Source organism: Passer domesticus, chromosome 18, assembly GCF_036417665.1.
Source record: "Passer domesticus isolate bPasDom1 chromosome 18, bPasDom1.hap1, whole genome shotgun sequence".
NCBI classification, from domain to species: domain Eukaryota; kingdom Metazoa; phylum Chordata; class Aves; order Passeriformes; family Passeridae; genus Passer; species Passer domesticus.
In genome coordinates this window covers 10,462,817-10,487,899 of record NC_087491.1, presented here as the reverse complement: position 1 = coordinate 10,487,899, position 25,083 = coordinate 10,462,817, and the positions used below count along the sequence as shown (strand labels likewise).

The window sequence follows — 25,083 nt, the reverse complement described above, 5'->3', positions numbered from 1 at the left end:
TGATGCTGGGAGCTTTGGGGGTGGTTGAACACCCAGCATGGAGTGAGCAGGGGTGCAAAGCATCCCTTGGAGCACACAGGTGTGTGAGGCAGCCTCCACCTGCTCCCGGCGAGGCTGGATCTGCTGGCAGCCACGTGCTGGGCAGGGCTTTGCTCTGAGCCCAGCTCAACCTCCAGCACTCTTATTTTTAAGTCACCCCACTGTAATTTTTAAGTCACCCCACTGGCATTCAGGCTGTTTTCATGGGGAGGGGAAGGCGGTGGGTAAATTTTACCTCCTGTGCCTGTAGAGGCTGCAAACACTTGCACAAATTCCTGTGAGATAGCTGGAAATTCTCAGCTAATCTCTTTGCTTTCTGTAACTCCCTCCCTTTTCCCTCTGCCTGCTCTCTGGATACCTCTGGTACATCACCAGGCTGTCCATCCTCCCAGCTCTGCTCCCTGCCCTCTGCTCTCCTCTGTGTGCTGTGAATTCACCCCAGACCCGGGTGGGATGTGGGGCAGGACAGGGATGTGGGGCAGGACTGTCCCGGCTCTCCCACCAAGGCTTGTCCTGACTATCAGCCGAGCCTGGATCACGCTGGGTGTGCACACCAGGAGCTCAGCAAAGCCTCCCAGATTTATAACCACGGAGCTGGGTGGTTTTCATGCTGTCTGCAGCTACCTGTGGGTCCTGCTGTCCTCGTCTGTGACATTGCACAGTGCAGGCAGGAGGCTTCCAGTGAGGCACCCAGGGTATTTCGGGATAAAGGAACACCTGGGATATCCAGGCACTGCCTGGCTGTGCAGGAACACGGAGCAGAACCACGCCAGTGAAGGGCTCTTGGTAGAAATAACCCAGCACATCTTTCCCCAGGGTCCAACATTCATGGAACCAACTCCCCGAGCAGAGAATCAAACACAGAAAGAAACAACAAGGCTTTGCCAGTGCTTCAATTCATTTCAAGCTGGATTGGGAAGGTCTGGCAGTGCTTGGGAGGCTGTGGAAGGACGTTGTGAATGGAGCTGGAGCATCCTCAAAAATCCACCTCACCTCTGGGCAGCAGTGGGCAACACGGATCTGCCCCGGCAGATTCTCACTGTCCTTCCCTGGATCTGCCGCTGGAGCTACTCCCCCTCTCTGCTCTTCCACCAGCAGCTTTCCCGAGTTTCCCTGGAGGTAAGGACGAGAAATTGAATCCGGTCCGGAGGCTCCCTGCAGCCCTTTCCCAGGCTCGGCTGCTGCAGATGGGGCTGGCCGGGGAGGCAGATTTACAAACTGCAGCAAATTGGGGTAAACGAGCCGGCCCCACTGCCCCAGCAGCAGGAGGGCTGGGAGAAACGCCGGGCAAGAGGTCCCAGACCAGGCAGGGAAACAAAAGTGCCTCTGCAAACAGAAGGGGGGATCAGAGCTGTTCTTTCCTCCTTCCCAAAGTGAGCTCCGGGATGCCTGTCCTGCCCAGGGCAGGTTCCTGCAGCTGGAAACTTTCCCCTGGAAGAGAAAGATAATCAGAGCAGGAATTTATTGTGTGAAAGGCTCTGTGCTGAGCTGTTCCCGGGATGGTGGAGGGGCTGAGCCATCCTGCAGCTCCCAGCTATCCCACCACACTTCCCGTGTGCTGATTCCCTGGGAAAGTGGGGCAGGGCACCACTGCCAGGTTTTGCTGGGGAAATTTTACAGACAGCCGCAAAATTCAGTTTATTCTTGGGTGGGATGAATCATTTCCCAGTTTTTACACTGCAGCCATTGCTGCCTCCTCGAAATGTAAATAAAAATTCAAGTGTGCATGTGAGGGAAAATAAAGCTGGCTATGGGATGTTCCTGCATTTGTTTTTGCACAGCTCCAGCTCAGCGGCTGGTTGTCCCCATGGGCACCTTAAGTTATAACACACTGGTCCTGAGACAACTAATGCTTGTGAATCCTTACTCAGGCCAAAACAAAATCACTTTGTGGGGCTCAGGTCTCATTTTAATATGCAGAGTCCTGAGCCACTGGTGGCAACAAGAGCAGGAGTTATGGGTCAAGTCCTTCTCTTGGTCTGACCTGGTTTTATCCCCCTGCCATCAGTGGACTCTTAGATTTCCACTGAGATAGCTGGAGTGCAGCTGACGCAGCTGAGAACAATATGGGCCAGAACAGAACAGTGGGAGCTCATTTTCCTCAGAGCTCTGCAGAACGGGGGCTGCTCCAAAGCTTAAACTGAAGTGTAAAGTTTACAAACAGCCTCGTGAAGTCCTGGGCAGAAGAATTTGTCCTGGAACAGCAAAAGCCATTCCTCCTTTTTCTATTTTTGAGGAGCACCAAAAATTCCCTTTTGCTTTAGCAAGTGCCTGCAGTTCTGTGCCAGACCCCCGTGGAGATCAGTGAGAGCCCTTTGTGCACCGCAGGTATGGGGTCAGCCACGGCTTCTGGGGGCTGAAAAGTTTTGCATCTGTATGTGTGTCACTCTCCTGCCCATGTCCCCATCCATCTGTCACTCCACTTTGGAGAGAGCTCGTGTGCCTGGGCACGTCCCGTTTTCCACGAGGGGATGGAAGTGCTCCTCTCTAAAGAGCAGGTTCCTGATGTGGGACTTCAATTCTCCACTCTTAATCCTTCCTTCTTCGTGCCCCAGATACCTGCCACCCTCCAGGCTCTCCTGCCAAACAGGGAAGCACTCCCAGCCCTCAGCTCCAGCCTTCAATCCCCCACGGGTGCTCTCAGGGGTTTGCTGGATGCCCAGAAAGCTGCACTGGGCTTGGCAGGCTCTAGGAAATTGGGAAAATCTCACCTGCACAGCCAGCCTGGTGCTCAGCCTGAGCTCTGCTCGGGGCCAGCACTCGCCGTCCCCCCCAGCTCAGGCTGGTGGTAAAACCAGTGGGAGACAAGGAGGTTTTGACATTGCTGAATCCAAGAGGGAGGTTGGGCAGAAACATTTCTTTGCTGGCCTGGAGACAAGCATTAATATTAGATGTCGTGGGAGTACACTTCTGGTGTGCAAGGGAGAAAGCTGTGGGGGAAAAATGTAAAACATGGGGCAAGGGAGGACTTTGAATTCAGGCGGCCAAAATCCCCTGCTGCCTTTGTCAGGAGCCATCACACTGACTTGAACAGTGCCAACAGGTCTGATCTTCCCCCACTCTGAACTGGCATAACTCCTCTGCTTCCAAGGGAACTTTGCCAGGCCTTGTCCTGCGGGATTTCCCTCCCAGCATAATGAATATTAGCACAGAAGACACAGAACCCTCCCTGAGAGAGGAGGATTAAATGCTCTTTTAATGGGCTGTGTGCAGCTCTTTAGCAGCTGACACGGGCGCTTGCTTGAGCAAAGATTTGACCCAATAAATGGAACTGGAAATTTTCTGCAGTTAAAATACTGGCAGAATTTTAAAATGCTCAGTACATTTGAGGAGTGGCTGCCTGTGGCTGAGAAGGCTCCAGTGGGGTCCCTGTGTGGTGGTGTCCTGTGAGGAGCTGAAGGATGAGTCCATCCTCTTCCTCACCATCAAATTTGCACTTGGAATCCCAGGGATTCATGCAAAGGTTTCCTGGGCAGCGAGGGATGCCTGTCCTTAAATGAGGGTAAATGGTAAAATGGCAATGGTAAAATAGAGTGTAATGGTAAAATACTGTTGGGGAACAACAGAGGGGATCACAAATCAGGGAGGTGAGCTTGGATACACCTGGGACAGTGTGCCAGGTGCTGTTCTCCTGGGTCCTTGGAAAATCCCAGCCCTGAGCACTGGCAAAGCTGCTGGAGGGGACAGATCCTGCTCAGCAAATCCCTCCTGCTCATCAGCCCCTGCTCAGCCCTAAAAGGTGCAAAGGCTCTGCCTGGATTCCCACTGGGATCACAGCAAGGTGAGGGAGGGTCAGGGCCATGGGATGCTCCTAAAACACCCCCTGTGGGATGGGATGGGTTTCCTGCTGCCCTGCCATGGGTGTGACAGTGTTTGTGCCTCTCTGGCACACCAGAGGTGTGAGCTCAGTGCCACAGGGGCTCTGTGGCCACCACCCTGCAGGGATCTTTGGGAGTGTCCAGGGAACACCAGCTCCATGGTGGGTGAGGGCTGGGCCACTGCTCTCTGCCTGCCTGACAAGGGGAGTGTAACCCTGGGCTTTTTCTGTCCTCACAGAAAGAAACCAAGATGCTCCTCAAGCAAAGGATCCCGTGCCCAGGACACCTGATGGAGCACCGTGGGTGAGGTGAGTTGTCTCAGCTGCAAAATGAGATCCTGTGTTTTCAGTATGGCCACACAGAGAAGCTCTGGCTTCCACGTGCATTTTGCAATTATTAGACAATAATTCAGGCTCTGTTAATCTCCCCTGTACACCAGAAAAAAAACCCAATAAGGCTCTCTGCATAACAAGATAACTACTGTGCTTCCGAGGCTCTTGGGAGGAGTTGCCTGTGCTGATGAAATTAAGGGAGCTGAAATCATTCCCCAGAGGTAGGATGGCTCCAGAGGGTGAACAGACCCGTGTGAGGTGCTGCACAGCATGGAGCTGCACTTCCCCCAGCACCAGCAAACCTTTCCCTGCTGCTGGGAGGGATCTCCATCTCCACCAGCACTTCCAGAGAGGATTCCCCTCTGCTCCCTTCCCAGGGAGGATCCACCAAAGCTCCTTTTACACTGAGAGCCCCAAGCACCCATCAGCTTCCCCCGAGGCAGCTCCAGTTCCACCAGCAGCCCCAGCATATCCCTGAGGAAACAGAGGGGATGGGCCAGTGATCTCAGTTGTTCTCTTGGAGCCATTATTGTTGAACTGGTAAATATTTCCTTTAAATGCTTACATGCTTTCAAAAAATGTACAGGGCTTAATGGGAACAAATATTCCCAGGGGGCTGTATCCTGCCATTCATTTGCACATCAGATCCCTGCTATCTTTGAGAATGGTTCTGTGCATGGGCAGGCGCCTAAGTCATTTGAGAAACAATAACCCTCTGTGCTCTAATTTTCCAGACAAAAATGTAGACAAAACAAGTGGCAATTTGGCACAAGCCGAGCCGCTTTGATAAATAACTGGGCATTTAAGAGGAGAAGCCTGGAGGCAGCTGGGCTGGGGCTGTCCCGGGGCAGGTGTTGGCCCTGGGTGTCACCCCGGAGAGTCCCTCTGCAGCTGGGGGGCTCCCAAGGAATTCTCCAAGCATCCTTTATGATTTGTTGAAACCTGGTGGCTCACCACCGGCTCCTGCAGGACTTGGGGATGAGCTCGGGGGATTAGCGGGAGGGTCTGGAGCAGGTCTCTAACCCAGGGAGAGGTGATGCCTCCTCCTAAATTCCTCTGTGCTCGTGGTGGGGAGCGCGGATCAGGACAGTCATTTTCAGTAAAGAGAATTCAGTTTGCCCTGGCCGCTGCCCTGGTGGTGCAGCATCCCCCCGGGGAGCCCGAGCAGCCCGGGGCGAGGGCCGGGGCCGAGCCGCGATCTCTCTGTTAATCCGCTGCCCACCCACCCACCCACCCAGCCGGGCCGGGCCTTCGGGGGGCGCGGGGACCGCGTGTCCCAAGCCCGGGGGGCTCCTCCTGCCCTGGGCTCTCAGGTAAGGCTCCACATCCCCCCGGGACAGGATCCTGCCGCCATCAGCGACATCTGGGACTCTACAGCAGCGTGTCCCCTCACCCGGGCGGGACATCTGGGGCGTCCTGCCCTGTCCCCGCATGACTCCCCCGCGGCTCCCGGTGGCTCCGGCGGCGCTGCCGTGTCCCGGCGAGCCGGGGGCAGGTGGCGGCCGGCGGAGATCCCCGGGCCCCGGCGCTTCCCCCCGGCCGGGAGGCTCCGCTTTCCTCCCCGCCGGGAGCTCATTGGGCCGGGGCGGAGGGACCGGCCCGGGCCGGGGGAGGAAATGCGCGGGGGGCCGCGGCAAGGCGGCGACTCCGCGGCTCCGCCAGCGGCACCGGTGAGTCCCGGCCCGGGGCTCGGCACGGCCCGGGGGGGGTCCGGCCGCATCCCCGGCGGGGACGGGCGGGGGTCGCGGGTGCCGGCGGAGCGGGGCTCGGTACCGCAGCGCCGGGGGCGGCCGGGGGGGCCCGGGCTCGGGAGGGATCGGGGATCGGGGTGCTGCGGCCGCGGGAGCATCCCCGGGACATCCGCGTCCCCGCCTTTCCCCGGGACACCCGTGTCCCTGTGGCACCCCGGGGACACCCCTGTCCTTACAGCCCCCCGGGACACCCCTGTCCTTACAGCCCCCCGGGACACCCGTGTCCCTGCAGCTCTTGGGGACATCCATGTCCTTACAGCCCCCCGGGACACCCGTGTCCTTACAGCCCCCCGGGACACCCGTGTCCCTATGGCCCCCCGGGACACCCGTGTCCTTACAGCCCCCCGGGACACCCCTGTCCTTACAGCCCCCACGGGACACCCGTGTCCCTGCAGCCCCTGGGGACATCCATGTCCTTACAGCCTCCCGGGACACCCGTGTCCCCGCAGCCCCGCGGTGCGGTCCCTGCCCGGTGCCGCTGTCCCCGCAGCCCCCGTGTCCCCCCGGACAGTGTCACAGCCCCCTCCACGGTGTCCCCGTGTCCCGCTCCGTGCCCGTGTCCCAGCCAGCGCCGGGAGCGGCTGGAGCTGGCTGCCAGGGACAATCCATCCCACGGGTGGCACCGACCGTCCCGGCGGGGTTTGGCTCTGCGGGCACAGGTGGGGTCGGAGCCGCGGGTTCGCCAGGCCGGGCTGATGGCAAAGTGCAGCTCCGGGTCCCGGGAGAGCCGCGGCGTCCTCGCCAGGGCTGGATTCTCTCCTCCCTCTGCAGCCGGGGCACGATTCCTCCTCTGCCGTCAGCTGCAGTTTTGGCCGTGGTTCCGTGGGCAGAGCTGGAGAAATCGCTGCTCACCTGTGCTGTGGGTTGTGTGTCCCCTCAGCTGCTGTGGCAGGCGAGGAAAAAGCAGAATTTTGGGAATTTAAGAGAATTTTGGGAATGGTTGTGGCTGGTGGGACAGGGACTGCCAGACTTGCAGGAGCACGTGGTCAGCCAAGGAGGGTTTGCTGACCCCTAAGACATAATTTCACTTGTCAGACCACAGGGCTTCACCTCTTCATTTGAGAGGCTTAAAAGCCATAGACAAAAAAAAAAGTATTCATTTTTTTCTTGAGCATAATAATTTTTTTCTTCCCTAATTTCTGTGCTTTAAAAAAGCATGGAATAGATGGTGGCAACAGGTTGGAGGATCCTCAGCAGCTTTAAAGAGGTTGATTTTTGTAAGCACATAAAAAATACAAGTCTAGACTACAATATTTTCTACTTTTACAGCTTTTTCTGGTACAAAGCAACCATAATTTTATGGCCCAGAGGGATCCTTGAGGTAGGGCAGTGCTGCTCCAGTTCAAAGTGAAAAAACAAACTCTGTATTTTAGGCTCGTGCCCTGTGCTTCTTGCAGTCCCCACAAGGAAAGCTCCCATGGCAGCCACGGGAATCCTGTGGGAGGATGGAGATGGTTGGCAGAGTTTGACTTCCAGACTTCAGGATCTGGGATTGCAGGGAAGTTTTGTGTCCCATTTTAGCCCTGGGAAAAGCTGGCTGATGGAGGAAAGGGGAGTTGGTGTGTGTCTGTGCACCAGTGTCCTTGGAATGTCTCCAGGAGGGCTGGGGAGAGGGAAAGCTCCTTCTCTATTTTTAAAAAAAACTTTTCTGCAGGACAAGCAAGATTTGCTTTCCTGATGGTGGAGGTACCACAAATTCTTCATTAGGAAATTAAACTAATTGCAGTGTTTGAAGAAGAATGGAGCACTGCAGGCTTCAAAGCACCAAAATCCTCCTTCCATCCTCAGGGCTGGGCTTGCATGGAAATCTGCTGGGATATTTGATATTTGACATTTGACATTAAGGGGCAGGAAGGCACCAGGCTGGGTTCTCTCCAGATGTGAATCTCCATTTCTCCCTGCCTCAGATTCTTCTCCTGCACCAAGGAAAGGATGATCCTGAGTGACTTGGAAAGGGCTTGGAGACCTGCAGGGTCTGCAGGTTTGCCATGGTTATTTGTAATAATCCGTCTCAGAGTTGGGATTTCCCACTGGAGTCTGGGGATCAAACTGCAATTTTCCAGCCCAATTCTGCCCCACAGCATGTGGGGATTTTAGAAAGTTGATTTGCAGCTCACCATATCTGCAGTCTCCAAAGGAGGTTTCTTGTTGTGTAGTCTCCCCTTTCAGAAAGTTTAACCAGAAGATTCTTTCTTTCATTGGTGCATATTTAAGGTGGGTTTCTTTATTTCTGCTGCCATCCGGAGGCCAAGTGGTTTGTTTAAATGAGATATTGTTTCAATTGGATATTGTTACTGACCCTCTTCAGCCTGGTTTTGTATTTGTCCTCTGCTAGAAAATCAAAACCTCTGGGTTTGTGCCTCAGAGCCGGCTCTGCAGATGGTACATACGGCCCTTACAGCACTTTTCTCTGTCACGAATTTGTGTTTTAAAGAGAAGAAGATCAGATTTCAGTGTTTAATGTGGTGGGAAAACACAGCTTTACAATGCTGTGTGCATTAAGAAATGACAGGCCATTGTTTTGCCCCCTCTGCCTGGAACTGGCAGCGAGTTGGAGGCAAAACACGTCCCTTTCCTGCCCCTCAACACACAGCTGGGCAGCCCCTGGTGCCCTGAGAGCATCCCCAGGCATCCCCCGGGGTAAATCAAGGATAATTCCTGAGTTAATTTTGTGCACAGGGGTGGGATGAGCGGGGCAGGGTGGGTTTGTGCCTGGAGCAGCTCCCACCCTGCCAGGGGTTTGTCCCCACGGCTCTGCTGGGTGCCACCAGCTGGGCAGGGACAGTTCATAGAATCCCAGACTGACCCAGGCTGGGAAAGACCTTTGGGATCAAGTCCTTTGACCTAACACCTCCTCATCAACTACACCATGGCACTGAGTGCCACGTTCAGTCTGTTTTTAAACACATCCAGGGATGGTGACTCCACTGCCTCCCTGGGCAGCCCATTCCAGTGCCCAATCTCTCTTTCAGTGAAGAATTTTTTCCCTGAAATGTCCTCCTGCATTGCAGGGATCCCCACTGAAGGACGAGCCATGCAGTAGGAGCCAGCACATCCCACAGAAGAGCAGGAGCCAGTGCTGCAGGAGGGACGGGACATGTGGAGCCTCAGCTGCCTCCTCTGGGGACTCCTCCTCATCCTCAGCACCACCAGCACGGAGGGCTTTGCCCAGGCAGGGTAAGGGCCTGTTTTTGTTTTTTCTGCACCTCTCAGGTGTGTTCTCCACCCAGCAGGGTGAGGCATGTCCTCTCTGGGGGGGAACAGCCCTCTGTGGCTCTTTGGGTGGTGAGGAGGTGGGAAAAGCTCTCCCAAGGCTCAGCAGCCCGTTGCTGCTTGTTTGCTTTCTCACTGGGGCTAAAACATCTCTCAGAGGAAATGTCCCAGCTCTGTTTAACTCCATGCAGTGCCACAAAGACACTCTGGGCTTTTGGTCCAGGCAAGTCAAAAGCTCATCAGGCCCTGGGCAGTTCAGGAATTATTACAGCCTCCTTCAAGCACATCCTTCATGAAATACGTGTGAAATCCTGCTAGGACACAAATCAAGCCCTGTGAGCAAGCTGTCACTGAAGGATGCAGCTCCATCAGAGGATGCAGCTCCCAGCTCTGGTGGACACCCAGGGACAGAGGTGTGGGAAGCCCTGGGCTGGGCTTTGTGCCCCCTGGGCTTTGTGCCCCCCAGGATGCTGCTGGGGCCCGTGGTCCTGCCAGCCCAGCAGTGGCAGCTGCAGCAATTCCCCTTCCCTTTCTGGGAAATGGGTCTGGGAGAAGCCCCTGGATCCAGCACAGCCTGGGCAGGCACAGCTCAGCTCCTGCTGGGGCTGAGGAAGCCCAGAGCTCAGTGCCCCAGTTTCTTCCTGAGCTGAGAGGAGCTGGAGTTCAAAACCCTCCCCCAGACACAGCTCACATTTTCTACAAAGTTTGTTTTTACACTGAAATGCTCCTCCAGTGTCAAACCTTTCACATTCTGTCCAGGGCTGAAACCACAGCTGAATTCCTTGCTCACACACACACAGGCTGCAGCTAAAACTTTGTTCTGAATTGTACAAAGCAAACAATTGCCATTTAAAAATTGCATCTTCTATAACATTAATCATGAGGCTGAGAGGAGTTTTCTGGAGTTAATGGAAACCATCTGATGTCCATGCTAATTCCCAGGCTTTTTATTTTAGTTTCTAATTGAACTGGGAGGCTGAGACAAGTAGATGGGTTCCTCAGTGGGACTGACCTGCTTGGGCTGGAAGTTGTTGAAAAAAAGGATGTTTAACCAAGACCACTTTGGCTGTTAACCTTGGGAAAGTTTTTGACTGGATAACACTTATCTTAGGAAGGCTGGGGAGTGCCTTTCATCCAACCTCTAATTTTTTTGCGGTGAGCCTGACCCTTCCTGTGAAATCATTAATTTCTTGGTGACCACAGGGGCATGCAAAAGTCTCAGAAAGGAAAAATCCGCCCAGAAAGTGAGTGATTTTAGGGGAAGGGAGACAATGAGTAAATCATCCCTAATCTGGGTCCAAACTGCTCCCTTGGGATGGGAGAGGAAGTGCCCGCGCCGCTCACAGCGCTCCGGAGTTGTGTCACTGACCCAAAACTGCCTGAAGTGGCTTTCCCAGGTCACTGGGGCTACCAGCCGCTGCTGTGCACTAGCCCAGAGCAGAGAGGGGAGCTCAGGCCGTGTCCTGGGCGCGGCCCTGAGCGAGCTCTCTGTGCCCAGGCGCAGGGTGTGCTCGAGCCGCCTGAGCGCGCACGCCGAGTCCCACGTGCAGCCCGTGTACCAGCCCTACCTCACCACCTGCCAGGGCCACCGCCTCTGCAGCACCTACAGGTGAGCCCACCTGCCTGTGCCACGGGCAGCAGAGACCCTGCTGCACCCACAGGGATGGGGGTCCCACCCCTGGGAGTGCCCTGTGCCGCTGTGGGAGCAGGAGAGGGGTTTGGGGCACCCTGCTCAGCCCAGCCTTCCTTGCAGGACCATCTACAGGGTTGCCTACAGGCAGAGGTACAGGCAGCTGCCCCAGCCCATGGCCTCGTGCTGTCCTGGATGGAGCAGAGCAAACGGCCACACGCTGGGCTGTAACAGAGGTGAGGAGCTGCTGGGTCACCCTGGTGCCACTGCCTGTCCCCAGACCACTCGTGTCCCTGGAGGGGTCCCAGGACCACATCTCTCCTTTACCAACCCTCTGCCTGTCAATGGATTCTCCCTGAATTAAATTTGCAGCATCACAGCCAAATGTGGTTCAATATCTGATTAATTCCCAGCTTTTCTCTGCTGCCTCTTGGGCCTTTTTCCTTTGGGATCACTTATTACCTTTATAGTTACCAGAGGATAAATGAAACAAGTCCTTCCCATCTGAATCAGCAGAAATGGATGAGAAACACTTCCAGGAGGCAACAAATACAAACCACAGCAGCAGCCAGTGTGTCCCCAGTGAGCTCAGAGCATGGCACCAGGGGCTGCTCCTGCCTGCTGCCCTCCTCCTTCCAATCTTTGCTGCCTTCAGACCCCTCAGCTTCTTTCTTTCTTTCCAGCTCCTCTTCCTTCCACCCACCCTAAGTCCTGCTCCCTCTGGGGCAGCTCAGCCCTGCTGTGTGGTGCTGGTGTGTTTTGGGGTGTGCACGCCTCCAGGGGGCAGGGAGGGAGCTGGGGACCCCCGGAGCAGCTGGGTGATGCTGTGCTGCTGTTCCTCTCGCAGCTGTGTGCTGGGAGCCGTGCCAGAACGGAGGGAGCTGCGCCTTCCCCGGGAGATGCTCCTGCCCCCCCGGCTGGACAGGGCCAGCCTGCCAGACAGGTACTGGCTGTGTCCCCCCTGTCCCTGCTGCCTGTGTCATACCTGTCCTGCTGCTGGGAGAGCTCCTGGGAGCTGCCATGGGGCTCTGGGTGTCCTTTGCTCTACACCAACCCCTCAAGGGACAGGGACCTTGTCAGACCTTGTCCCTTATCAGACCTTGGGCCATGTCTGTTCTGTCCCTCTGCACACACAGAGCACTTGCTCCAGGGAAGGATGGGAAGTGTGGCTCGCAGGGGAGGTCTGGCCTCCCTCTGGCTGCCTCAGTGCTCCCTCCTGTGCAGCTCTGGCACCCCCATTTTCTCTGCCTGCTGCTCTGTGTGGGTCAGTGTGAGCAGAGCTGTGAGCCTCTCTGCAGCACAGAGCCCTTGCAGGGCCAGCCTGGGATTGTGTTCATTTGTGTTCATTTGTGTTCATCCCTCCCAGGCTTTGTAAACTCTTGCTGTAAACTAAAATGCCCTTTTACTGCAGAGACTAAAAATCCATAAATCAAAAATATCTGGGGGTGGGTGAGAAGCCTGGTGATGTCCAGGCTCCTCCCCAGCACAGGAACAGCCCCAGTGCTCCTCACAGCATGGAGAAATCAGGCAGTGTGGTGCACACCAGTGCTTCAAACCTCTGCCACGGCATTTCCCAGCTTTTCTCAGCTTTCCAGCCTCCTGTAAGGCAGAGGAGGAGCGTGTGGCATTGACCCATGCTGGGCCAGGCAGGGCTGAGCCCATCGCTGACAGCTCCAGCTCCGAGGGAAAGGATTTTCCCACTGCCTAAAACAGATTTGCCCGGGCGTGGGAAGAGCTTCAGCTCTTTCTGCTTTGTGGGAACAGCTTTAATAACTCCCCCGTGTGAGGAGAGGTTACTGGGTTTTGTACACACTTGAAAGGCTGATAGCTCCTCGCCACAGCTGGCTGGAACCAAAACCCCGGCCGTAAATCCGGGATGAGAGCCGAGCACTGCCTGGCCAGAGCTGGGACATTTCTGACCACAGCTTCTCCTTCTGGCTGTGTTGTGGGGGTAGCAGGAGGAGGGGAGGAGGCCAGACCCCCTCCAGCTTAGCCCAGGTTTTACCAGGGCTGTCCCAGGTGCTGGTGGTGCTGTGACACCCAGAGCTGTGCCTGGCACAAACACCAGCTCACTTGGGGGGCCCTCCCTGGGGTTCCATTGCAGCCCCCCTGTGTCCCTCACCCTGTCCTGTCCTCACTGAGCTGTTCCTGTGTTCCAGACGTGGATGAATGTGCCAGCCAGAGCCACGGGTGCAGCCAGCTCTGCATCAACACTGCTGGGAGCTTCCACTGCGCCTGCCGGGACGGCTTCAGCCTGGCTGCCGATGCCAAGGGCTGCCAGCCCCTGCTGCCAGCGCCTGGGACAGACACCTCCAGCCACACAGGTATCCTGTCCCCACAGCTGCTGGGGGCCTGCAGTGAAAGCTGAGGGAACACTCCCAGGAGATGGGAGAGGGGACAACAGCCACAGCCCCTCAGCTTTATCCTCGCTGACCCACGAGCGCTTCTCCCACCCAAACTTCCCCTGAGCACAAATCCATCTGTGAGGGTGCCAGGGCCTGGCTGTGGCTGGAGCTGTCTGGGATGTGTCTGTTCTCTCCCTCATCATCCTCGTTCCTGCAGGGCAGGTCTGGAGCCACGAGGAGCGGCGCCGCTGGTGACGGCCCATTATTACTTTTGGTACGCGCTGTGACACTTCAAACTCGTACCGTGAGTAATAATGCGCTGTGGCCAGCACGGGCATCACCAGCACACATCTGGGACAGCCTGCACGGGCCCCACCTGCCTCTGCCCCTGTGCAGGGCCCTCAGCAGGGACAATGCCTTGTGCCCACCACAGCACAGGGCAGAGCTGGGTGGTTTTTGGCAATGCAAGGCCAGGATCCACCAGATCTCTTGTCCTTTAAGCATCGCCCCGCTGCCTGAAACCCTCCCCACTTTGTTGCAGGTGCTGCAGCAGCAGGAGCAGCCTGTGCCTTTAGCAGCTGGATTAGATGCCAGCAGGTCCAGCTGATGCTCTGGGGGGTGATCCCAACGGGGCAGACCCTGGGAATGGAAAGCAGAAGGGCTTGGACAGAGCCCTGCAGCCATGTCTTCCTCCCCAGCAGCTTCCACCTCAGCTCAGCAGTGAGCTTTTACTCACTGGCATTCCCTCGGTGACTTTTTCAGGTCCCTCCAGTGAAATGAAGGAAGAAATGAAGGACCTGAGGAGCAGAGTGGAAGCGCTGGAGCAGGCGAGTTGCAGCACATCCCCTTGCCCCATTCCTGCTCGGCCAGCTCCCACCCGCGGCTGTTTGCAGCCAGGGTTTCCCTCTTTCCCGGCTCTATTTTTAACATCCCAGCAGCAATCCCAGCTGTGCTCCCCGCCGGCAGCGCCCACACCACGGCTTTTCCAGCCCTTTGAACACAACCACAGCCCCCTGAGCCCTCCCCGGTGGGTGCTGCATCCCCCCGGGTGGTCCTGCACTCACAGCTCCCCTTCTCCCTGCAGAAGCTCCAGCTGGTGCTGGCCCCCTTCCACAACCTGATGCCTCCAGAGGATGTGGGTGCAGACCCCATCAGCCGCCTGTCCCACTCCCTCCAGCAGCTGGACAGGATCGAGTCCCTGAGCGAGCAGATCTCTTTCCTGGAGGAGAGGCTGGAGACCTGTAAGTGCCTGGAAAAAGCAGTGGGGAAGGATGTCCCTGCAGCCACGCTGGCCACGGGGAGCAGATGTGGGCCAGCGAGATCAGTAACACATATGCCACTGCTAATCTGGATCTGCCTCAAGCTCAGCAGCCTGTAATTAATAAAGGATGAACACAAACAGCCCATTAGCTTCATTTCAAAGCTGTTTCTGTGGCTGCACCATCTGACTGCCCTTGTAGCAGCCAAAAGTTGTAGGGTTGGCACATGGAAACGTGGCTGTGGGAGGCACTGGGAGCAGTGGGGCACCTGAGGCAGGCAGCACCTCACAGCTGCTGTCCCTTCCTGATAACTCAGCCCTTAGGAAAGAACCCCCAACTCTTAGGAAATTAACAGCCCAAAAAGTCAATCAGGGAGGTTTAGGGAGCGTGCAGACGTTGGCAGATTTATGAGCCTGGGAAGTTTTAGGTATTTCTTTTGGAAGTTTACAGACCAGTAAGGGCACCAGAGAAGGTCTCTGAAGTAGCAGAGTGAGGGAGGGACCCCAGTGAGAGCTGTCATGTGTGAAATGAAGTGGGGGGTCCTGCCTGGTGTCCCCACCACGCAGAGGGACAGCACCCCTCGGGTCCCTGTGGTGCTCACCTGCACTCCAAGCACAACACAACCACCTGAACTCTTTTATTTTGATAGGCAGCTCATTTTCCCATTAAATAATTCCAGAAACTAGGCATGGCTGGGGTGTGCACCAGCAGCTTGCTGAGTCTTGGAAAGACTCAGGAGAAACTGGTTCAGGGCATATTCAGTCCCAGTTCAGTGCTTGCAGTAATGGCTGAGAGAGAAAAAGAATTCAAAGAACTTGTCTGAAGACAAAGTAGCTGCAAATAGACACCTAAAAATCATCTCAGGGAGGGGTAATTACCAGAACCACTGAGTGTTCCAGCAGGCTGAGTTTTCTAGTAGTGCCCTGCACATATTATTAGTGACAGCACAGAGGAATGTGAGCAGTATCACAAGGTAACATGGATTCATTCCAGGGGATGACTCCAAAGTCCTGAAATTAATTTCTGCCAAGTCTGTCTCAGCAAGCAAAACCTGTTTTTGTCTCTTTTCATGGTCCCTGTAGGACACAAAGCTGTCCTGTCATACCCCAGCAAGCTCTGGGGCTCACAGGGATCCCATGGAGTTACTCAGCCATCCCTGTTCTGTGCCTGGTGGAGCATTTCCCCACTGAATGCTGTCCTACAACTGCACTCCCCAATTTACTGCTCAGTGGGGATGTGTGCACTGACCAAAAAACCCATTTTCTCTTCTTTAAACCACCAGCAGAGGCACCAGGTCAGAGCTCTGTAAGCCATAATGATTTTGGCCTCTCTAGGTCTGAATTACCCCTGATCCAGCACAGACTGTTACTGTCACTGGATTTGGGGACATTGTGCACAGGGCAAGGACTGTGACATGCCAGGGAGGTGAGAGTGACACTCCAGAGTGTGGGGGGGATGAAGCCAGCCTGGGGTTGTTTGCCAAAAGGAAAGCAGCAAGTGTGGGTGACATTCCCAGAGGATCAGGTCAGTCTCATTCTGCCTGGGAAAGTCACAAACCAAAGCCAGGCTGAATTTATCTGTCTGAATTTATTTTTTTTCCCCAATCTTCCCAGGTTCCTGCAAGAATGAGCTCTAGCAGAGTGCCTGGGGACCTGGAGCAAGCTGAGTGCATCCACAGCTCTTCTCTCCCTCCAGCCCCAGGCTGGGGATGAAGCCACAGCATCATAGGAAGGCACAGGGTGGCAGAAGGCAGGAGAAGGCAGGAGAAGGCTGGGCTCCCATCAGCATCTCCATCGTTCTCTCTTCCAGCTCACCTCAGCAGAGGCCACACAGTTCCTTCCAAACTGGACTCTGAGCCCTCTCCCTGCTGGAGAGGCAGCAAATAAATGCCTTACCTCGTGCCATGAGTGCCTGGCTGTGCCACACTGCCTCTGTGTGACCTGGGGGGGTTTGGCTGCCCCTGGCTTTTCCTCAGCATTATCCTGGGATAACAGCGAGCACAGACCTGGCCCAGGCAGGGCTGCTGCCTCCCCACGCTCCCTGTGCTTGCTGTCACAAGTCCCTGCAGCTCCAAGCCAGGTGTCAGAGCAGGGGACAGGGCCCCTGGTGCCTGCAGAGATGGGTACAGGAGTGGGTGCCCATCCCTGCAGCTCCCACTCTGCTCTCCAGGAGCCCTGGAGCTGGGATGGTGCCTCACCAGTGAGGCTGGGTGAAGCACAGCCCTCCTGCCTGGGGGGCACAGGGTGGGGACAAGGACCCCCCCTGCCCCTCCATCACCAAACCCACCCCCTGCAAGAGCTCAGGCCTCAGCACCCCCATCCTCCTCCCTCAGCCCCCACACAAGACAAGGAGGCTCCTTTATTTAAATAACCAAAGGTGTAATTTCTTTGTTTGTTTTTTTTTTTGGTGATTTTTTTGTAAAGCACATAACATTCTCAGCCCAATTAAAAGTGAACAGCAGACAACTGCACATAGAGGCACTGCTCCCTCCTCCCAGGAGGAGTCAGACATGGTTCCCCTCCCCAGGAGCCCTCCCAGGGCCCTCCTGGGTTGACCCTCCATGGCAGCCCTTGATCTGCCACTCTCACAAAGTGCTGGTTTGGTTCCCATGCTCCCACCCCTTCCCATCCCCTGAGTCTGTACTCCAGTGAAGCCCCTGGCAGCACCAGCTCGGCCCCAGGGCTCCTTCCATGGAGCTCCCTGCCTTTCCCAGCTGAGGCTTCAGCCCCAAAATGCCAGATAAACACAACTCCACCAATGCAGGCTGCAGGAGCTGCCTGTGCTGGTTACCTGAGCAGCCCCAGCTGGCTCATGCCAAGGTCCCCTGTGCCACAAACAGAAGAGCTAAAGCTGAGGAACCATGGACCTGACCCAGCCTCCACGGGCATCGACATTCCACTTTCCCGGTGAGGGACCCAGGAGCTCTGTTGGTCCATCACCCCAAGGCACAGGAGAACCCCTTTTATCTGCCTGGGAAAGCAGTTTCTATCCCCCAAAGGGGGAGCTGAAGCCTTCCAAGCCTTCCCAGCCCCGTTCCAGCTGCAGCTCACCCACCCTGTGGCTCTGCAGGGGTTTTGCAGCAGCAGCTCCGCCCCGCAGATCAGCAGAGACGCGGGACAGGCACCATCTTTCGGCCAGTGCTGACCATGACAAGTGACAAAACGAGCACGACAGAGCCCTTTGCCTCCCTAAGGGGCATTGCAGGCACCGGGATGTGACCAGGCTGTGCCACCACCACGGTGGGGAGTGGCAGCAGTTTGCCAACGTGATGCTCTTGTGACAAAAGGGCATCTCGAGGGGACAGGCTGTGTGTCCCACTGGTGGGTGGGAGTGCTCTGGGTTGTCCAGGGAGGACACCACACTCCTAGCACTGCTGAAAAGCCAAAATCTGGATTTTCACCCCAGTTCTCAGCCCTGTTTGAGCATCAAGGTTGTGCTGATACAAACTGCTGCCTGGTGGTTTCCACCTGGGACATCACAGGGCCTCCTCAAGAGCTGAGCCTGCAGGAACACAGGTGCAGGGACAGTCACAAGAGGCAAAGCTCAGGCTCCAGGCAGGCTTTTGCTGTCACCCCAAGCTAGCTGCAAAAGCTGGGGGAACTCACCTCTCTGGTCATTGAGCCCTTTGGTAGCACAAGTTTGATGCCTGAGAAATTCAGAAAAAGGAGATATTTCAAAGTGAAAAAATGAACCCATAAGAGAAATCCACTCAGAGGGGAGCCTTAGTGCTGGCTTGACACCCTGTGTGTGCCAGTCTGTGGTGCTCCCAAGAGTTAGAAATCACTGCAGAGGAGAAGAAGATCCTTCAGTATTTGGCAAGAACAGACAGGTCCCTTCAGCCACCACCACATGGTGACACCACTGCAGAAGCCTCTAGGATGAGTCCTTTGCCTTGCCTGGATGGCCTGAGAGCTTGAAGAGGGTCTCCCTCATGGTGCTGAAGCATCTGTCAGAGAGGTCGGTGACATCGTCTGACGTCAGCCCTTTGGTCTCCACTGGAGGCAGAACCTCAACCTTGATTTTGCCTGGGGACAAGAGAGGAGCCTGTGAGAAACCCACACACCACAGGAGCTCTGTTCTCTGCCCTGTTCCCCACCCTGGACAGCCCCAGCACAGCCCTCAACCCCTCCCAGGGCTTCAGGCATCCACCCCTGGAGCACAGGCAGAGTTAGATCCCAGCTCCAATGGCTGTGCCACCCAGAATAATCCCCCTGTGCCCCAAACTGCCATCCCAGCCAGAGCCTGCCCACAGCAGGAGGTGGTAACCAATTTTTAATGAAAACATCCCTCAGTGTATTTAATTACAGCCCTTCCTGAGTTAACCCAGCCCAGGCTCTGGTGCCAAGTGCTTTGAACTGCCTCCAAACATCTCCCAGCGGGGCTCCTCCTGCTCACCCCAGCTCTGCTTCCCTCCCACACCCTTGTGAGCCAGATCTCCACACGGGACAACAGCCACCCTGTCTCCAAGTGACTCTTTGTTACCTGATGTAAACAGTTTTGTCTTTGGGTTATAGAAGGTGGTGAAGGAGGAATACACCACAGGGATCACTGGGACCTTGGGGAAGGGAAGAAAAAGAGGAGTTACTGTCACTTAAGGAGCTCAGGGCAGGCCAGAGACAGGCAGCAAATCCCACACAACAGAGCTGACCTGGCCTGGCTCTCAGACACACAGGGAACACACAGCCCCACAAGCAACACCCACTTCCAAAGGGTAGAGCAATCAGCAGCCAAATGGAATCAAAACCACTCCCCAAAAACTCAAGGCACAGGGACACTCAAGGAACCAGGGACAAGTTCCACTCTAGCCTCAGCTCAGCACTGGCTTTTACAGCTCCTTGACCCAAGTGAGGCTCCAAACCCCAGGTATTTTCTGTCCTGTAATCAAACACTGCAGGCTGCCTGTTCTGACAGGCCTTGCCTGCTGTACAGGCACGTGTCTGGGGCAGGGTGGCTGCTCTGCTTTCAGTTTCTAAGAAAAGGAGTCACCAGTTGTTATCAATTGCTCCTGGGGAAGCTTCAGACACAGGGCCAGGAGGGCAGGCAGAGCTGTTATTCCAGTGCTGGTAACACAGCCAGGATCTACAGTTGGTGACTCAGGGGGGTGTAGCAGAGGCAGGACCAGTTCCATGTCATCCTTTCCTCCAGCAGCTGCCAGGCTGCATCACCCAGGCAGGAATGGGGATGGTACAACACAGGCTACACCCTGGGCTTGGCCAAACAAACCCAGTGAGAGAGTTGGCATCTCTTCCCTTTCCCAAAAACCCTGCTGTAACACCTCTCCTGGGGAAACCAGTTTCCGGTGAGGCCTCGAGTCATCCCAGCCTCTGGCACACTGCCCCAGCACTGTGCCCAGGCAAACACCCTGCTCCTGAGACAGCTCTGGCTGGCTGAAGCTGTTTGCCTGCTCCCCCACTAACTGCTCGTGGATGCTGTCATTTTGGAGAGAAAGACATATCAAGAACTGCCATATGGCTGCCAGGGAGGCAGCAGCTATTTTCACACAGAGCAAGCCCAGATGTTGCTCTAAAGCACAAGAATTAACAATCCTGAATCATCACTACACGACTGAGACCTGGGGGATTGAGAAATGAATTGTCAGCTTTGGGCTTCCCCAGAAAAGAACCCACTGGGCTCCCTGCCAGGAGTGAGCTCTGGGCTGCAGCCATGCCCCCAGCAACCCCTGGGCACTGGCAGTGCCCTGCCATGCTGCCAGGAAAGCCTGGAGATAGGGACCAAGCGTGCCTGCCCCTCACACTGCTCCCTCCAGAGGGGACACCAGGACTGAGGCAGGCAGGAGACAGGACAGGGCAATTCTCCACTGTCTACAGCCACTCATGCCCAGGGCCAGCTCGTTCCCAGAGGGGATGGAAAAGGCTCCTGGCTGCTGCAGGGCAGCACTTCTGACACCAGTGGTTTACCTGAGGAGGTGTTACTTGGGAACACAGCTCATCTGAGAGCAAACAAACCACACACTGCACGATCAGTGTGCAGTGCCACTGCAAAAGCACTCAGGGTTCCCATGCAGGGGCAAAGCACCATTACCTGTGCCTGGACAGCGAGGTGAAATGCTCCTTTCTTGAATGGCAGCAAATCCCCAGTGCAGTTCCTTGTGCCCTCTGGATATACCCACACCTTCACCTGAAAGGAAAGACAAGGATCTGCTCCAGAAATCCACTTGCAGTGGTGGGAGACACCAGCCAGCTCTGCCAAGCTGAGCCAGCACCAGGAATGGTGGCTCCCATGCCACCCCACCCAGCTCCACAGTGACACTCACATTCTCAGCCACCATAGTCTTGGCCACCTCTGACATCACCATCTTGGCACTGCTGGTGCTCTTCCTGTTGATGAAGATGACTCCACCAAGGTACATGATGAGCCCCACGCTGCCCATGTACATCAGCTCCTTCTTGCCCACCTGGACACAGTTGTCGGGCAGGACCTCCATCAGCCCTAATGGGATGGCAGAGGGCAAGACCCAGCAGTCACCCCTGGGACAAGGACAGGACAAGGACAAGGGCACCAGGGACAGGCTGGTGCCTTGCTTCTCTCCCAGCTTCTGAGAGCAGGAGGCTTGGCACACAGCAGAGTTGGTGGGACAGAGTGGCTGCAGGTGACAGCAGGACACCCAGAGGCAGCTCATTCCCCAGCCCCAGGGAGTCCAGCAGGGCCACTGGCTCAGGTGCTGGGCCAGCACCTCAAGGACAGCAGAACCTGGGGTGCTGCACAAGTGTGGGATTGCTCAGAGTGACAGGAGACCCTTCCCCAACCAGCACTGATGGGGAAGCTGCACCAGGGGCTGCTTGTCCAGGAGGTACAAGCAGGACATTTCCCAGTGGTGAGCAGGAGAAATGTTCTCTTCCTCCTCACCCATCATGTCGAGGACGCTCTGATGGTTGGACACAATGACAGCAGGGCCCTCCACCTTGAAGTTCTCCAGCCCCTTCACCTCAAACCTCACGCCGAAGAAATACTTGAAGCTCCTGACAACAGCTTTGATGATTCTGCAGAAGGAAAAAAAAAGCAGTCAGCAGCACAGCAGGGAGGGCAGGGACTGCTACACCCAGTGGGGGTGGAAGGAGACAAGAAGAGCTCCAGGGCAGAGAACCTCCAGTCTTATTTGTGCTGTGGTCCACCCAGGTGTCTGCCCTGCATGGTCCCAGTGCTCCAGGAGTGCTGTTCACTTGCCCTGCTCAGTGCCATGGTTCTGGGCTGCCCTGGTGCCACCATGCTCTTCCTCCTGCAAGCAGCAGGGCCCCACAAGTTGGTAAAACAATTCTGCCACTCCTTAGCACACCTGACACCCAAGGAAGGCTCTGCCAGGTCTGCTCCCTGCAGTGCTGGAAGATGGTGCTCAATGATACAAACAAACCCGGGGTGCCCAAGGAAGGAGGGGAATGAAGGTGAGAAACACTTCCCTGCACAAGGCAAGGATGCAGGCAGCAAACAGGATGCTCCCCACATGGCTTGGCAGAGGCTGGGTGCCCAAAGCAAGCCCATGCTGAAGATTTTGCCCTTCCCCAGTGGATCTACAGGTCTGACAGAGCTCCAGCTTTTCCCAGCTGGGACACTCCAGCAGCTCCACTCAGCCATGCCAGAACTGGAGCACGTTTCCTTGTCAGCCCACAGGAGTAGGGCCCATCTATGCCACCCCCTGACCGGGGGACTTGGGGACTCTCCAGCTAGGCCAAAGGACACAGGCAGAAGCTGGCAGAACACAGGGGCTATTTTGGGCAAGGGAACAGCCATTTACCAGGACAGGTGGCAGAGGAGCCAGCACGTGAACAAGGGTCCCAGGAACAGCCACCAGCTTGGATCTGCTCTCCCCTAGAGCTGATTCAAGCTGACCTGACCTCCAGCAAGCACCTGGATGTCCTGCCTTAGGGCCACCTTCTCCCTGGCAGACAGGGCATGGAGCTTTCCTTCCTGCAGCAGGAGATTGAGGGACAGCCAGCTCTGTCCCCACCACAGGGTCCCGCTTGGGAAGTGGGCAGCACCATCCCGCTGAGAAGCATCCTTGTCACTCGGGTGGGAGGTGAGCACCTGGACAGCATCTCATCCTGGCTTGGCAGCAGCTCCCAGCATCTGCTCTCCAAAAGTCTCCACAAACTCTTGAGCCACAGCACTTCCCCCAGTTTGCTCCTACCCCCAGCAGGGCTCACATCTCCGTGGGGTGTCCCCCCATGCAGACCACACGAGCTGGCTGTGACACTGGAGTTCAGGCCAGGCCAATGCCCCGAGGTGACACTGCTATCAGTCCTCATTTCAATTTGCTGCAAAGAGCCACACCCAGGGAAAGGGCACGGGGAGGAATGCAGAGCTCCCCAGCTCCCCAGCCCGCTCCAAGGTTACAGGGGTGCAGGCCAGGTGGAGAGATGGGCTTACAGGTGAGACGAGGCAGGGTGACACGAACCAGGGAGGTCATGGGGGATGCCAGGCCACCAGGGTGACCTAAATCACACTTCTCCTCCCTTCTGACTGCCAACCAAAAAAGAGGTCACCGCTCTGGAAGTCACAGAGCTCACTGGCTGCTGGGAGAGGCTGGTTACACATTACTCAAGAGCAACCATCCAGCTTCTTCCTGCCAGCCCGGGGACAGACTTTCCTTGCACAAGATGTGGCGTGAGCCACTGAAAGAGGCAAAGGGGCAGAGCTCAGAGCAGGCAAAGAGCAGGGGTGACCTGCTGGGCTGGCCACGTCACCCACAGGGTTAAAGGATGGATCTGAGTCCCCTACAACACCACAAGTGACTTCTCTGCCGGAATCATCGACTCAGACGTGGTGCAGCCACAGCTGCAGAGAGCTGTAAAACCAGCGCACTTATTGCCAGAGACAAAGAGCACAAAAATGACAGGGAATGGGACTTTTCAGTGCATCCCTAACAGTCTGAGTATGAAAGCCAGCAGCCCCCAGATTCACGTGCTCTGCTCCACAGCCAGTCACAGAGGCTTGTTTAGGATACTCTGATTTTCAAGGACTACTGAAATCTGCTTACCAGATTGGAAGCTCGTGCAAGATGTTTTACCACAGATAAACAGTTCTATCTCTATCAGACACCCTGGGTAACCTCTTCCAAGTCACACCAGCTTGACACTGGAGCCAGCAGCACAGCAAGAACGGGGTGTTCTGCGCCAGGCAGCAACACCATTATCTCTGTCTGTCCACCAGCACATGCTCTGCTCCAGCCCCCTTTCCCAAGCTGGAATAAGCAGCCTGGGATGTTGGAGAAATAAGGAACTCACTGGATCACCTCATCCATGAACCTCCCAGGGGCTAGGATGCATCACCAGGATCTTCAGCCAGTACCAACTACAAGGAAACAACAGGCTTAAGTTACAGGAAAAGGGTGGTTCTGGCCAAAATTCAGCCCTGGGTTTCAACATGAGGAGTTATCCAAGGCAAGTTCTTGCTCCCAAATAACTCCTTGAAGTTTACAGAAAGTTTAGGGGGTTTATTTTTGGGGGGAAATAAAAGGATAGCATCTCCATCAATGACATCATAAACTCTCCCAGATGCAGAGCGAGCTGAGCGTTGGAAAGCTGCTCCTGAGTGAGCCAAGGCAACCAAAGCTGGAGAGAGAGCAAGGCTGGAGATCACAGAGCAGACTGCCTGGGGCCATGGCACCAGCTGGGACCGGCAGGGCACAGCCCTCAAGGCAGCACATCAGCGCCCTGTGCCAGCTCCCTCCGCCCATGTGAAAGCCACACTGCAAATCAAAGTCCAGCTCCACCTGCTCAGATGCTGCCAACCTTTGATCCTAAAGGATGTTAAGGTTCTCCTTTCCCCTGCATCCATATGACATGCTCACAGAGGTAAAAAGCTGCCTAGGGGAGAGCAAAACCAGGAAATAAGCTGTCCTGTGCTGCCAGCAGAAGTGCCAGCTCTGCTGTAGAATGTACCTTGGCATGGAGAGGAGGTGCTGGATGACAGCAGCCCCTTGGCCCTTGTCACAGGTGTCCTATCAGGGGACACAGGGCCACACAACAGCTGCAGGAGAGCAGTGCCCTGGCAGCACATGGCACACAGCCTGCCAGCCTCTGCTCCTGGGGCAGGAAACACCCCAAACACAGCCACCAAACTGTTAGAACCAAAAGGAACCTTCTGGAGAGCAGCTCCATCTGCCATGGCAGGGTCACCCAGTGACACAGGTGTGTTTGGAATGCCTCCAGACAGGTAGATTCCTCACACTCCCTGGACAGCGCGCTCAAGTGTTCTTCCACTCTCAACAAACACTGCTCCTCCTGCAGCTTTCCCTAGAAAAGCCACCACCGCCACCTTCCAGGCGCTTCATCCCCAAACGTGCCCTGCCGAGGGCTGTGCCACGGGCCAGCCAGGACAGCCACCCCTGAGCCCAGAGGGGACCCCGGGGCTGCGATACCACCGATGTGACAGAGGCTGCCGCCGCCCCAGGGGCTCCAGGCAGCGCCGGGGGGTGACACCGCTGTCCCCAGCGCCCGTTCCCCCCTCACCTCATGTTCCTGACGGTGCGGCCGCCGTTGACCAGCAGGCAGGCTACGGCCGCCACCGCCGAGGCCACCAGGCACAGCAGGCAGTAGAAGCCGATGCGCAGCGCGAAGTTGACGGTGGGGCTGAGCTGCATGAGGACGTGGAGCAGCAGCAGCACGGCTGTGCCCCACAGCAGCCACCCCATCTCCATGACGGCTCCACCCGGACCAGCCGCTACTGCCGCCTTCTCCCC

At 56.2% G+C, this 25,083-nt stretch overlaps 2 protein-coding genes across 6 annotated transcripts; one reads left to right on the top strand and one right to left on the bottom strand.

Moving 5' to 3' along the window:
- The first annotated feature begins 1,019 nt into the window (after window positions 1-1,019).
- Window positions 1,020-16,294, top strand: EGFL7 (EGF like domain multiple 7). The gene is made up of 10 exons (XM_064393375.1): window positions 1,020-1,158; window positions 4,096-4,165; window positions 8,952-9,117; window positions 10,652-10,762; window positions 10,907-11,019; window positions 11,631-11,726; window positions 12,943-13,107; window positions 13,891-13,955; window positions 14,213-14,369; window positions 16,001-16,294. Exons 3-10 carry the CDS (start codon window positions 9,038-9,040, stop codon window positions 16,021-16,023), a joined length of 810 nt encoding a protein of 269 aa, XP_064249445.1. The 5' UTR covers window positions 1,020-1,158; window positions 4,096-4,165; window positions 8,952-9,037; the 3' UTR covers window positions 16,024-16,294.
- Window positions 15,956-25,083, bottom strand: AGPAT2 (1-acylglycerol-3-phosphate O-acyltransferase 2). 5 transcript variants are annotated; one of them, XM_064393370.1, is made up of 9 exons: window positions 24,854-25,083; window positions 21,255-21,388; window positions 20,662-20,837; window positions 20,430-20,525; window positions 18,870-18,942; window positions 18,284-18,412; window positions 17,993-18,033; window positions 16,393-16,497; window positions 15,956-16,254 (listed from the first exon to the last, which is right to left on the bottom strand). In XM_064393370.1, exons 1-9 carry the CDS (start codon window positions 25,039-25,041, stop codon window positions 16,198-16,200), a joined length of 999 nt encoding a protein of 332 aa, XP_064249440.1. In that variant the 5' UTR covers window positions 25,042-25,083; the 3' UTR covers window positions 15,956-16,197. The 5 variants fall into 5 exon arrangements, with proteins under 5 accessions (XP_064249440.1, XP_064249444.1, XP_064249443.1 ...); XM_064393374.1 differs by lacking the exon at window positions 24,854-25,083 and adding an exon at window positions 24,284-24,306; XM_064393373.1 differs by lacking the exon at window positions 24,854-25,083 and adding an exon at window positions 23,627-23,658.